The sequence below is a fragment of the Alosa sapidissima genome, chromosome 11, assembly GCF_018492685.1.
Source record: "Alosa sapidissima isolate fAloSap1 chromosome 11, fAloSap1.pri, whole genome shotgun sequence".
NCBI classification, from domain to species: Eukaryota; Metazoa; Chordata; class Actinopteri; order Clupeiformes; family Clupeidae; genus Alosa; species Alosa sapidissima.
In genome coordinates, this window is record NC_055967.1 from 2,989,770 (window position 1) to 3,003,782 (window position 14,013).

The 14,013-nt window shown below is 39.2% G+C and overlaps 1 protein-coding gene and 1 long non-coding RNA gene across 2 annotated transcripts in view; both read left to right on the forward strand.

Annotated features, from left to right (window-relative positions):
* The window catches only part of c11h12orf4 (chromosome 11 C12orf4 homolog), a 28,981-nt gene extending 20,066 nt beyond the window's left edge, over window positions 1-8,915 (forward strand). The window contains exons 11-14 of the mRNA XM_042108784.1: window positions 529-731; window positions 4,470-4,527; window positions 7,917-7,984; window positions 8,243-8,915. Coding sequence (XP_041964718.1) covers window positions 529-731; window positions 4,470-4,527; window positions 7,917-7,984; window positions 8,243-8,335 — 422 coding nt within the window. The 3' untranslated portion in view covers window positions 8,336-8,915. The remainder of the gene's footprint in view (window positions 1-528; window positions 732-4,469; window positions 4,528-7,916; window positions 7,985-8,242) is intronic.
* Window positions 6,458-6,997, forward strand: LOC121723351. Its single transcript, XR_006034935.1, has 2 exons — window positions 6,458-6,577; window positions 6,625-6,997. It is a non-coding gene; the product is annotated as an uncharacterized LOC121723351 (long non-coding RNA).
* Window positions 8,916-14,013: the final 5,098 nt, after the last annotated feature.

Consider the following 14,013-nt stretch of genomic DNA (forward strand, 5'->3'; position numbering starts at 1 on the left):
TGTCGGTTGTCTATCTGACGAGCCACATGGTGCAAGATGAATTTTCGAAAGGATCAATATCTATCTATCTATATATCTATCTATCTATCTATCTTTTTAGAGCTAAATAAATAATATACTGTATTAGGAAAGACATATATTTGGCCCTCCAACGTCTGTCTCACACCTAAGCAATGTACTGAAAAATACTTTTAGTTAATTATCTCCATTTCTTCTCGGAATTTATTTATTTATTTATTGACAGTTACGAGTGTTAGTGTGTTGCTTAGTGTGTCTTCCATATTAGAGTTGCATGTATTATTATATTCCGTTGACGGTATTAACATATTCCTTTACTTTTCTATCCACTTTTATTTTATGATGTGGTTTTCTTTCACTTCTGTCTAACATCTACTCCTTATTCCTTTTATTCATGTGTGCTTGTATTGCAAAATGATTAGTCTGAACTCTAAAGCACATTGGGTCAGTTTATGTTGCTTTAAATGTGCTATAGAATTGAAGTGTGAGCTGACTTGACTTTTTCCCCAGGTGAATTCTACATTACTCGACATTCCAACCTGTCTGAGGTCCATGGTGTGTTCCACTTGTGTGTGGATGACAATGTGCGCTCTGGGAACATCACAGCCCGTGATCCAGCCATTATGGGCCTGCGGAATATTCTCAAGGTCTGCTGTACCCATGACATCACCACCATCACAATTCCTCTTCTGCTGGTACATGATATGTCAGAGGTGAGACTTTGCTTTGTATGGTCACATGAGGTATGTTGTTTTTTTGATCGTCCATGAAAGAGCCTCTACAAAATAGGTTAGGAATTTCAGATCTCTATAATGTTTCATAAACATATAGCCTGGTTTCTTGCATACATTAACAAAAGAATATTCATAATTGGGTGGTCTAGTATTGTGCAGAGCTTAAAGCCATTTCCTTAGAGCCATCTTCCTGTGGGGGTTTCAGTATGAATAAAGTATTTTAAATCTTTATTTTTCATCCCAACTCTATATCCTTCCTTTCACATACATATATACACAGACACACACACATCAGCAGTTTTGAAATCTAATAAACAGCTTCTTTTCCGTTCAGAAAATCGAAATTCTGCTTTAAACCTCAGATTTTCACCCCAACTCTACTGTATATCTCCAACATTATATCTTCCCCTTCGTATATTTTTATACGTTGTACCTTTATGTAATTGCTTGCAGGGGAGTTTTCTACTAAACTTTATCATGCCATAATCAGTAGGCAATCACAATTTTCAGTTTTGTCATTTGTAGACCTTTGTCCCAAGTGTTATCACACCAACTTTCACGCCAAGAACAAGCAAGTCAGGGTTGCCTTCTACAAGGATCCTTTCAAGTTTGTGAAGTCTTTATTGATGGTTGAAAGAAGTGACTTAGAGGAGTATCTGCAACATTTCAACAGTCAGAGGCATGTGGATGTTGCGTTACACTCAGACATTCCTTCAATTGGAGAGATACATTGACCATTGGACAAGGCCCCATCGTGCACCCGTTGTGCACAGGCTGCATCCTCTCCCGGCCTGAATGGGACACCTTATCGGGTCTATAAAGGAGCACCTGATGTTCTAAAAAATTCATTGTGATTGCATGGAAGAAAGAGACAATTCCAAAGATGTGTTGCTGGGCAGGCAGTATTGTTATTCCAAAGTAGAGGAATGCAACAACCACAAGCCAGTTTCAACCTACAAGTTACCTTAATGTTGAAGGAAAGATTTTTCTTTAGGCTGGTGGCACTTGCTAACAAGGCATTCCTTCAGAGAAAAGTTGAAAATGCCACTGACAGTAGCCAATTTTTCTCTACTTTCTCTACTGTTCTCAATCATCCACGGCCGCTATCATCTACAAAAATATGAATTTATTGTCCAAAATACAGGCAGATCCGGGAAGCAAAATTCCAGGCATGAAATACAGGGTTCTTCAGTACACTCTAACACTTCTTATAGCCAACGACCTAGGCCATTTCTTCTAGGCACCTGGTCCAAACAAGGCGACCTTGCAAAACTCTGGACCAGCTTTCCCCTTGCCTCACAGCAAGCAAGGATTAACTTTGTAAATTCAACTAACATTACACTTTAGATTATCTGACTTTCTTGATTTCTGGACCTCCAGCTCTTCCATGTGTCTTCCCTCGTCTCCTGTGTTTTCCAGTCTCTAACATGAAATGAGCCAGCATTAAGTAGGCCAGCAAATTAACCAATCAAGACCTTGGGTTAAACCATTTGAGGGGTGACGGTCTGTACCAGTATCCCTATACTGTTAAAATCTTTTCCAGTACAAAGACACATACACCTACATACACAAAACATAAACACATATACAGCAATAAAACTGACACTGAGTGTAGGTCGGTGTAGGTTCCACAGTCTTTGCAGATGAGGCACAAGGCAGTCTTTCAAAAGTGTATCGTAGGAGAGTGGCTAGGGGCTAAAGGAGAGGGCTCCTTTTCACACTCTCCTCTTATGAAGAAGTTTCTTTACTTCTTCAGCAAAGTTGTCCCCAACATTCAGAAGTCCTTTGCCATGTGTAACAGACTGCTGTCAATGGCATTGATTTTGTGCTTCTGATTCATGTCTTTCATATCACTCCGCAAGTAATCTGTTCACTAACGGATTTCATTGAAAGTGAAAGCAGACGGGTTGATCAGCTGCGAGTGTTTGATTCTAAAGAGGTCAGTGTGTGTGGCAAACAATTTCTTTCTCAGCAGAACCCATGAAATGGTAAAGGCCAACAAATCGTCACATAAAACACAAACACAAAAACACATAATTTATAATAACAATATTTAATTTGTTACCGGGTTCGCATCCAGCTTTATGCTGATATTTAATTTTAATTTCTGCCGTGTGAAGGCTACTGTGCTTTAAGCTGCCTGGATCTGTAGTGGTTTCCGAACAAGCCAGGAGGCCCATTAGGAGGGCATTGCAGTAGTCAAGGCCAGAGATAGCCATTACAGTACCTGTACCAAGAGCTGGGTGATGTGTTGGGTTAGATTTGGCATGATTTTTCTTACATTGAATAAATCAAATCAAATGTTTATTTGTCACATACATTATACAGGTAGCCTATAAATGCAGTGAAATGCTTGTTCCACTGACTCCACGACTGTGCAAAGGATATATGTATAGAAAAGGAAGAAGAATAAAGAAAGAAAGTCCAAAGTGCAAAGTGTTTAGGCTGCTGTACTGTATGCTGGTGCTCCTGCTATACAATCCTCATTTAGAATCCTGATAGCCTGGGGGTAAAAACTTTTCCGCATTCTCTCCGTGTTGGACTTCAGGCAGCGGTAACGTTTCCCAGACCGTAGGATAGTGAAGAGGCAGTTGTTGGGGTGACTGGGATCCCTGATAATTTTCCTTGTTCTCGACTGACATCTCCTTAGGTAAATTTCCTGTAGGTTGGGTAGGGCACTTCTGGTGGTACGTTCAGCTGATCTTCCTACTCTCTTCAGAGCTTTACGGTCTAGCTCAGTGCTATTTCCATACCAAGCTGTTATACTGCCAGTGATCACTTTCAATGGTAGTTCTGTAAAAGTTCTTCAGTAGTTGTTGAGGTAGCTTGAAGTACTTGAGGCGTCTGAGGTGGAAAAGACGCTGATGACCCTTTTTCACCAATGAATTAATATGCTTGGTCCAAGTCAGGTCTTCAGTAATATGGACTCCAAGATATTTAAAACTCTCTACCCTTTCCACTTGAGAGTCATTGATCATAAGTGGTTGATACATCTTATGCTGATCACGCCTGAAATCTATAAACATCTCCTTGGTCTTCGTAACATTCAGGAGGAGGTTGTTTAATAAGCCATTATCCCGGTTTTGAGAAATCCGGATATGCTAGATGGAGTACTCCAAAAGAAATTGAGATAATGCTCCATGTATACACCTTATCCCGGTTTCTCATGCAAACTTGCGTGACTGTGCTAATAAAATTGTACTGTTGGTAATCAGGATACTAGTATGCATCATGTATACAGGGATATTAATAACCAGGTTTCTCTGTGTATATGTTAAACACCATATCCTGAATATCGGCCGAATAAGGATAAGCCTCATAACCGGAATACTGAAGTGCATGTACTGTAAATGCAGTGAGAAGGCATCCATGCAAAATTACTTCAACAATTTCATTTTCAGGAGATGACAACACCTTGCTCTCTAGCTATATAGTATACTGTTAACCTTTATTACATTTAGCAGACACTGCTGTCCAAAGTGACTTACATACATCAACTTTTAACAAGGGATTACATTGTCCCTGGAGCAACTTGGGGTTACGTGTCTTGCTCAAGGGCACAACAATGGACGCCAGGAATTGAACACACAACTTTCAGGCTAATGCACGCTAGCCCAGTTCCTTAACCACTACACTACCACCACCTATGTAGTTAAAGCTGACTTGAGAGAAAATGAGAAAGGGATCATTGCAAAATGACTTCAATTTCATTTTCAGGAGATGACGATACCCTGGTGTCTGAAGCGAGCCGAACTGGTGTTCAAGTGTGTCAAAGGTGAGACTGACCAGGCAAATTAGAAAAACAATGCAATGCAGCACAAATTGTGATGAAAATGCAGGCTTTGAATTTAGATTAATATTTCCAATCCAGTAGAAAGAACTAGTTGCATGTAGAAAAATTATATGTCCAGTTGGGAAGGTAAAAATTAAAAGGGTACTCAAGAAGACAGAGGGCCATATGGTGTTTATCACTTAGACATGTCTAACTTGGCACATCATATGATGATCATCTGTGACTAATAACATCCCCAGTAAAGTGTGGTAGCCACCCGGAAGCTTGTCGTTTTTAGCGTTTTAACATTTTAACGCTTCCTGATTTGCAAGAAAAAATCTTTATGGGAAAATGAATGGAGTTTTTACAAATACGGTTTAAATAAGGTCTGAGTGGAACAACGGCCATTAAACATAGGCATTCGGTTTGGTGAGTTGAAATGTATTTATTATTAGGTATCTTGTCATGGACTGTTGTCTCATAAAAAAAAAAAATGTTGCTACCAAAATGCTACAGCAAAAATGAGGTGTAGCAACAGTCATTTTTTTAAAAAAGGCTTTTAAAAATGTGTTCAAAATAATCTTAAAAAAAAGTTGGAAGACTGGTTGTGCAACATTTACAGCGGGTTTAATACATTTTAGACTGTATTTGCAATTTTCCCACCCAAAAAACGTCAGGTGGCGCAACCAAAAGTAAAAAAGGAACTGTATGTAAGATTGTGGCCAAAACTGGTACTACAATCACTTTCAAATTACAGTAGAGCGGTGTATCCCCCTCCCCCTCCCCTCTGACTGGCAGAGCTGGCAACCCGGATGCCGAAACACTACTGACTTTGTGATTAGTAGATAGGTGGAGGGTGGCGCATCAGGCCAAAACACAACATGACAACATCAACATCAGTTGAGGGCTGCAACTTCACTTTTTAAATGACGATATCCATGCCGGACTACTGTTGTCAGTGATATAAGTATTTGAAATGAACATGATTTCCTAATGTCTAGTGACATATCAGGGTAATTTTATGATTAATTGAAATACATTTCTTACTTAGTATCAAAAGTAACATATGAGTACTTTATTGTAGATGATAATAATAATAATAATAATAATAATAATAATAATAATAATAAGCTTTATTTGTATAGCACCTTTCATACACAGAATGCAGCTCAACGTGCTTTAAATTTGAAACATTTAAGACAATAAACCAACAATTTCCTACAAGTTCTTCAGTCATTCCTCTTCGTTGCTGTGGCCGTTTATGATCCGATCAGCAACATATACAACATAACATACCAAGAAATATAATATATAATATAATACAAATACAGCGGTCATGTCCTTCGTATGTTCTTAGTAATTGTTATGATTATATGAATTTATATATATACGTTTAAGGAACAGCACGACCGGCAAACTGGCAGCCTTAACCCTAAACCCCCTACAAGCACGCCATATGGCAACAGTGGCGAGGAAAGACTCCCATATTCCTGGAAGAAACCTTGAGCAGAACCCAACTTAATAGGGGAGGTCCATCTGCTTCTGGTTGACTGCAGCACTAATAGCAGCAGTCAAATGTAGAATAACCTGAAAAGGTAGTCTACAAGATAAGATGACTTAACTAAAAGCTCCCATATACAGGTGTGTTGTCAGGTCTTTTTTAAATATATCCACTGAACTCGCCTGTTTAATGTATAGAGGCAGGGTGTTCCATAGCTTTGGTGCATAATGGACAAAAGCAGCTTCTCCACTTTGCTTGTGGAGCACTTTGGGTACAATTAAAATATTAGCATTGGAAGATCTAAGTTTCCTTTGTGGTTGATAAGATATTAAAAGCTCAGAGATATATGAAGGTGCTATGCCATTCAGAGCTTTGTAAGTAATTAACATAACCTTAAAATCAATTCTATAGGAAACAGGGCAGTTCAGCTAACACAGGGGTGATGTGCTCTCTTTTCTTGGTCATAGTTAAAAGTCTAGCAGTGATAGTGATAAAGGCATGGATTAGTTTTTGTACCGTATTTTCCGGACTATAAGTCGCTCCAGAGTATAAGTTGCATCAGTCAAAAAATATGTCCTGAAGAGGAAAAAAACATATAGGTTGCACTAGACTATAAGTCACATTGATTTCAAAATTTATTTCACAAAATCCAAGACCAAGAACAGACAGAGACTATGTAACTGGACACATAGAGGACAAAAACATGGAGAATTCTACCTGGAATGTTAATGAAGACGAAGGAGTGAAGGGCGACGAAGCTGAGGAGAGCCGGGCGATAACAAAGGCGGCCAAGTAGGAGGGCCCGACGGTAATTTTAAAGCAATTTACAAAAGATTCACTGAACGTAAATGCTGATGTGGTACATGAAAATGTAGCAAAAAATGTGGAGAATGCAATGCAATCAAGCACTTTGGGCGATGTGAAGGCACAGGCCGGCAGCAGAGCAAATGCTCGGGAGGCTACCTCCGAGAGCGACAGAGTAAAAACAATCTGCGTTTTAAAAGAATGTGCAAACTTTCAACAACGCTTTACTAAGGGAGCTACAATTATTTTAGAGACTGTTCACATGCCTTTCTTAACCAGTATGGACATTTAATCTGGAAAGGCAAGTTATTCAACTTCAGTCTTCAAAAGTATGTTGAAGGTGGTTACATTTATTTCCATTCCAATAACTTCACACATTACATTTCTGTTTGCACTGGTAGGCTATGCTGCTTTTCTTTGTCTAATTTTTCCTACTGTTTAGTTTACTCTTTTTCTACTCAACTAATTGAACTGCTCTATTCCTCAGAGCCATATACGGCTCTGCTATTTTTTATCCTGGACTGCCACCTACTCGATAGAAAAGGCAACAACCTAGTAATTATGTGAATAAAAATCTACAACATGTTTGAATGGCCAAAAAAATGGACAAGGTGGTTTACCACACATTATCTTGGTGTTAGGGTACTGCTCATGTCATTGGAAACTTCAGTTATTTGCATTTATCATGCTAAAAACCTGACACCATGCACTATGCTGATGCGTGCGCCGTAAGAAAAAAATGAATAAAAGAGAGACGTTGAACTTTAACGTCTTGGCTCTTGATTGATTCACTCATCTGCCAAAATTGTTTTTAAGATATGTTCATAGCAAATATGGATGCATGCGATTAATTTAGATTAATTAATCACAGAGTATGTAATTAATTAGATTTTTTTTTATCAATTCGTCAAGCCCGACAGCCCTAATATTTATATACTAAAATTTTATATTACTGTAATTTAAGTGGGGCAACTGTGGTATAAATGGGATAATGGGCTCTGCAGAGTTTGGGTAGCAGATCATGATGCACTAATAATAATATCCTAAATTCCTTTAAAATGACAAGAACCTTGCTTTCACATGATAGGCTTTATGATGGAGATGGCCTCGTGGGATGGTGGCATTTCAAGGACCGTCCAGTTTCTTGTTCCACAGGTAAAATCTTTGTTCTAAATGTACAAAATCTGAGCCCAATCTCTGCTTCATATACAGTTTGGTAACCCTTGTTTGAAATGTACTTTTAAGCAGTGCCATTGACTGAAGTATTAAATCTGTGCACTATCGAAATCATTTTAAAAGCTTTACAAAGCCTCAAAGTTCCTCTTACACTGTATTTGACATTTGTAGATTTTGTTTATTTAAGTACTTCTGTATTAAATCCACTGAGATATTCTCTTTGTGCTTCATTCACAGAGTATCTCAGAAGAGATGTTCTATCAGCTCAGTAATATGCTTCCTCAGATCTTTCGTGTCTCCTCTACCTTGACGCTCACTTCCAAGCGCTGATTGAAACATTGTGTTGGACATTGGCTACATCAATGGCTGCTATCAGCCAGTACCACTTTGTAGGCTACTCAAAGCCTACATGGTGTTGGGGGAAAGTAACAAACATCCATGTTAGGTGCAAATAAAACTGCATAGAAAATTCTCTCAGACTAAATCAACTGGCTGAAAAATTAGCCTATCAAAACAGAATTGTAATGCCTGCTGTCATTTGTTTTTATCTCATTAAAATTTTCGAATTCACAGATTTGAAGGCCCCTATTCTGGGCCTTTTCTCTGCGATTTTTACTAAAGTGTCTAGTAGTGTGAACTTGCAAGAGATTTTCTAGTCCAAACTTTCTTAAAGTGTCCTGTAGGCCAGAGTAAGGGATTTGAAACAGTCCTTTTAGGCAAGCCCCTAGCTATTTTCCTATTCAAGTGAATGGAGAGGCATACAGGAGGTGGCGGGATATGTGTAGAGACTACTGCCATATTGGTGTTACAAACTAATTCTGGACACTATAAGAAGACAATGAAAAGTAACAAATGAATGAACTAATAACTAATGTCTTCTTTGATTGATTAAAGCTCAGACCAAACACAATGCTGCATTTTGAATCTGTAAAGGTCTTACTACACTTGCAGGTAGGTAAGCTAATATTGCATTGCAATAGTCCAGTCCAAGAACCATGGCCTACACAAGAGGTTGTGTAGCATGTGAGATGGCGTCTGAGCTTCTGAATATTGTTGACTATAATTGAACATGACTGTGACAGGCTACATGCTCAGGGAAATTAAGTTGGTCATCAATTATGACACTAAGTTACTTACCATTTTAGCAGAGGTCACTGAAAATGAGCAAGCTAAATTTTGATATGTTGGGAATAGCTAGATTGACTGGGATTAGGAGCTCGGTGTTCAAAAGACTCACCTGAAGGTGTCAATATTTCAACCACACTGAAATAACACTGAGGCATGCAGAAATAGTGGAGTCATCTGGGTGGAAGACAAGTAAAGTCGAGCATCATCTGCATAACCATGATAGAAATTTCTCTGCAGCAGATGGTCTCAACTACAGGTGGGTCTCAACAATTTAGAATATTGTGAAAAAGTTCATTTTTACCCCCTAATTTAATTAAAAAAGGGAAATTTTCGCTACATATATTTTCTATGGGGTTCAGGTCAGGCGAGTTGGCTGGCCAATCAAGCATACAATCAAGCATGGTCAGCAAACCACTTTGTGGTCCTTTTAGCACTGTGGGCAGGTGCCAAGTGCTGCTGGAATAGGAAATCACCATCTCCATAAAGCTTGTCAGCAGACGGAAGTGCTCTAAATTCTGGTAGACTGCATTGACTCTGGACTTGATAAAAGACATTGGACCAACACCATTGCACCCCAAATCATCACTGACTGGAAACTTCACACTGGACTTCAATTTGGCTGTTGTGCCTCTTCACTCTTCTTCAAGATCTTGATTTCTAAATAAAAATTACACTCATCTGAGAAGAGGACCTTGGACCGCTGAGCAACAGTCCAGGGGCCAGTTTCCCGATAACGTTCACTCCTAGCAAGCTAAGGTAAACCTTACCAAAGTTGTTTACCTTTATAGTTGTGATTCCTGAACTGTCCCTTAGGAGTCTTCTTACGAAAAGCTCCTTACGTCCGACGTGCAAGGCACTGTCCACCCTGAAGGTGCTGAATTGGTTGACATCGATTGCTCAGAAATCGATTTTTCACTTCATGGGGAGGCATGAAAGCGGTATGAAAGACAGTGCATTCTTTGCAAAAAAAAACATTGCTCAAATATCGCCTCCAGTAACATTCAAGCTACTTCAACATGGATGAACGTATTAATAGCATACAATGATAAAAAGTAGAAATGAAATGATCTACCCTTAATTAACAAACTTTTCATAAGGTCTGTTGGGGGAAGCAATACGCAATCTGTCGGCATGACCAGCTAACCCCCTAACACCTTTACCCGTTATAGGCCTACCATCCTTCATCACTCCATATCAATAACTTATTTGAATAATAGTATTTAATTGTTGTTTTGTGCCATTGGTTAACATTAAACATAAAAGCAACCCCGCACATGAAACATTGTAGCCTAGAAGATGGTGGGGGAAAAGCAAGAAATAAGAGAATAGGCCTACAGCTTTTAATTATTATCAAATGTGTGCACATTATTTGTTTGAAAACATTTCCAGAAACAATTTTCTTAATTAGCCTACATAAAATCATTCCAACGTTGGAGGACAGTACACATTGGTCGTAGTGTTCCGTTTGCGTCAAAGTCCGAAATAGGGCTGCAGCTATCGATTCTTTTTGTAATCGATTAATCTAGCACTTTATCGATCGATTAATCGATTAATCGGATATTTGTTTTTTTTGCATTTTTAAACAACCAAAAACAAAATGCATAACGAAAATGACATTGCTGTAAAATGATCAAGCAATTGGCACAGAGGTATTTATTCTAACTCCAACATTTGGCTTCAAAACTAAGCCCATTTATTGCAATTTACCCATTTAGTGTTTATAAGTGCCAGTGCCAACAATTAAATAATGTTCAAAATGTTCTCTGTAAAATTGCAATCTCTTGTGCATGACTTAGTATGGACAGCTTTGTTCACCCAGCTATGTTGTGAAGTGATGGGAGGGAGAAGAGGGAAAGCAATTTAATGTATTAATATGCACAACAAGTTTCATGCTGTAATCTAGACCTGACATCAAAGTAAATATCTGTTTTATGTAGATTTCTACACCTGCAGCATTTGGCATTAGGCTACTAACAAATAATTTTACCATTACTAAAAAATAGCCTACCATTAGGCTACTAACAAATAATTTTACCATTAGGCTACTAAAAAAAAAATTCTGGGGTGAGCCTATTTGCTATGGTAACCTAGCAACCTGTGTGTGTACGCGTGCGGTGCGTGAGGGAAGATGAGGGTACATGCATGTGTAAGAAGGGGCATTTTACATTGGTAATTAAATGACTGGACAGGCCTTTACCAGGCATGCCCTCTAAATAATCTATTAGCAGTGAGGTCACTTTTAAAGATTTTTTGGGGGACTTGGTGACCCCAAGATGACACCTTTGTCTGTAACTCTCCAATAGTGGTTCTTATGGAATTTTTCCCAGTCTTACCATCCTCCATACTGTATGTGGGGGCAAGATAACCTTGGGTCTTTGTCCAAGCATGTTTGTCACATTTTCAGTTGATTAGAACCATTTAATTATTGTTTTAACTGTAAATATAGGCCTAGGCATTTTCAACAAAGTACATAGTTTGTATCGACATTCCCAGACTTACAAATGTCAACACACTTTCTTTTTATTTAAATTTAGTGTATAAGTCATGAACTTCTGAAAGTTCACAGACACTTTGATTAACTTAAATAAGTTGAAAATATAACCGCAAGCGGTGATTTAACGGGGTCCGAGCAAAATGAACATGAGGTAGCATAGCTTTTTAGTTTACATATGCTTTGATTGTTTGGGCCCAATTGTTAATTTCGGCTATCGGATTTCAAATCTTGAAAATGGGTTGTTCAAAGGGAAACAAGGATCCTGAAATTGGATTAGATCACATAATCTATTCTTGGTTTTGATCTGGATAAAACCTTTGTGTTGTTCAAAACGTTTGAGTTGGATTGGAATAAATTTGATCCATAAAATTAGGACTACCCTGTGCTGTAACGTTATAGTGTGCTAACCTCCACAACCCAACAGTATTCTAACAATACTCTATTCTAGTGTGCTAATCTCTACAACACAATATTATTCTAACAATACTCTATTCTACAGGACTATGCATTTGTCGTGGATAAGATGTATTTGTGGTGGTAGGTGAAGGGGGTGGGGGTGGGTTCTGTGTTGGAGTCAATAAGATGAACAGCCTATAATTATACAGCTATTCAAAGTCAAAGTCAAAGTCAGCTTTATTGTCAATTTCTTCACATGTTCCAGACATACAAAGAGATCGAAATTACGTTTCTCACTATCCCACGGTGAAGACAAGACATATTTTACCAATTTAGGTCCACAGACAAACATAACATTCAAGTAAACAAAAAAGTAAGTAAATAAGTAAATAAAAAAGTAAGTAAATAAGTAAATAAGAGGGCACATATAATAATGAAAAAATAAGAGCAGCAAAATGTGGTTGAAATTGTGCATAGACAGTCAATAAAAATACTAGTGCAAATACAGGCCAATAAAAGGCTTGGGTAGTTCTGTTTGACCTAAGTAAGAAGAAAGTGGCATAGTGGTGCAAGTTATGTAAGAGCAGCAGAAGTGTTGTGCTTTCAGGACAACAACACCAGTTGTAAAGTGTACAAGTGTGCAAGTGTGCAAGTGGAGTAGTGCAGGCGGCCATTTTGGGTCCAATGTCCAGGATGTTATGTAGCTGAGGGTGGAGGGGGGAGAGGAGGGAGAGAGTTCAGCATCCTTACGGCTTGGTGTATGAAGCTGTTGGTGAGTCTGGTAGTGCGGGAGCGCAGGCTTCTGTACCTCTTCCCAGAGGGCAGTAGATCAAACAGATTGTGAGCGGGGTGACTTGCATCACTCACAATTTTGGTCGCCTTGCGGGTGAGGTGGGTGGTGTAAATGTCCTTCAGGGAGGGGAGTGAAGCACCAATAATCCTTCCAGCTGTGTTCACTATGCGCTGCAGGGCTTTCCTGTTGTATTCAGTGCAGCTTCCGCCCCACAAGCTATACTTGCCTTGCACGACAAGTTCTGACTAGTAGCTGTAACGTTATAGTGTGCTAACCTCCACAACCCAACAGTATTCTAACAGTATTTTATTCTAGTATGCTAACCTCCACAACCCAACTGAAGGAACTCTAGCGGGCGATGTGGGTTGAGGTAGAGTGAGTGTGTGGCAAGCAGGCAGAGAGCCTCGGTCAGAAGGCTCAATGGTATGGAGTGATGACACAGAGATTTTTATGCATATAAGTTGAACAGTCTAGCGCCACCACCAGTTCAATGCTGGACATGCATTCATGCGCATGATCCTTGACTCTTTTGTCTGTTTTTCACAATTGAGGTAGCGTCTGAATCCTTGGACCATCCCGAGTTCATCGACCCCTATCCCGTCACTCTCCGCCATATTGGACCTCCGCCATATTGAATTTGGACCAAACTCTACGGAAAGTTTCAGCGGTCACAAATTTCATTTTATTTTCACGGAACCTGGCAGAGATGATCTTCAGACCGAGCCGCACAAAAGATACTTGTCAGATTTTTCAAATTCCACTTTATTGGCCCATGACAGCCAATCAAATATGGCGATGAAGCCGCAAAACAGGAAGTGGGCTAACATTTCGGAGACGCTTTAATGTACGAAGTCCAAACTTGGTACAGGGACTTCGTATCTGATTGTGAGGACACAGTAGGAAATTGACATCATTTGGCCTCTATAGGGGGCGCTGTAATACAGGAAGTGAGCTTGTATCTCAGCAACACTTCGATGTACAGTATGAAGTCCAGACTTGGTACAGGGACTTGGTATCTGATTGTGATGACTCAATAGGAAATTGGCATCATTTGGCCTCTATAGGGGGCGCTGCAATATAGTTAGTGAGCTCCTATCTTAGCAGCGCTTTGATGTATGAAGTCCAAACTTGGTACAGGGACTTGGAACCTGATTGTGAGGACACAGTAGGAAATTGGCATCATTTGGCCTCTATAGG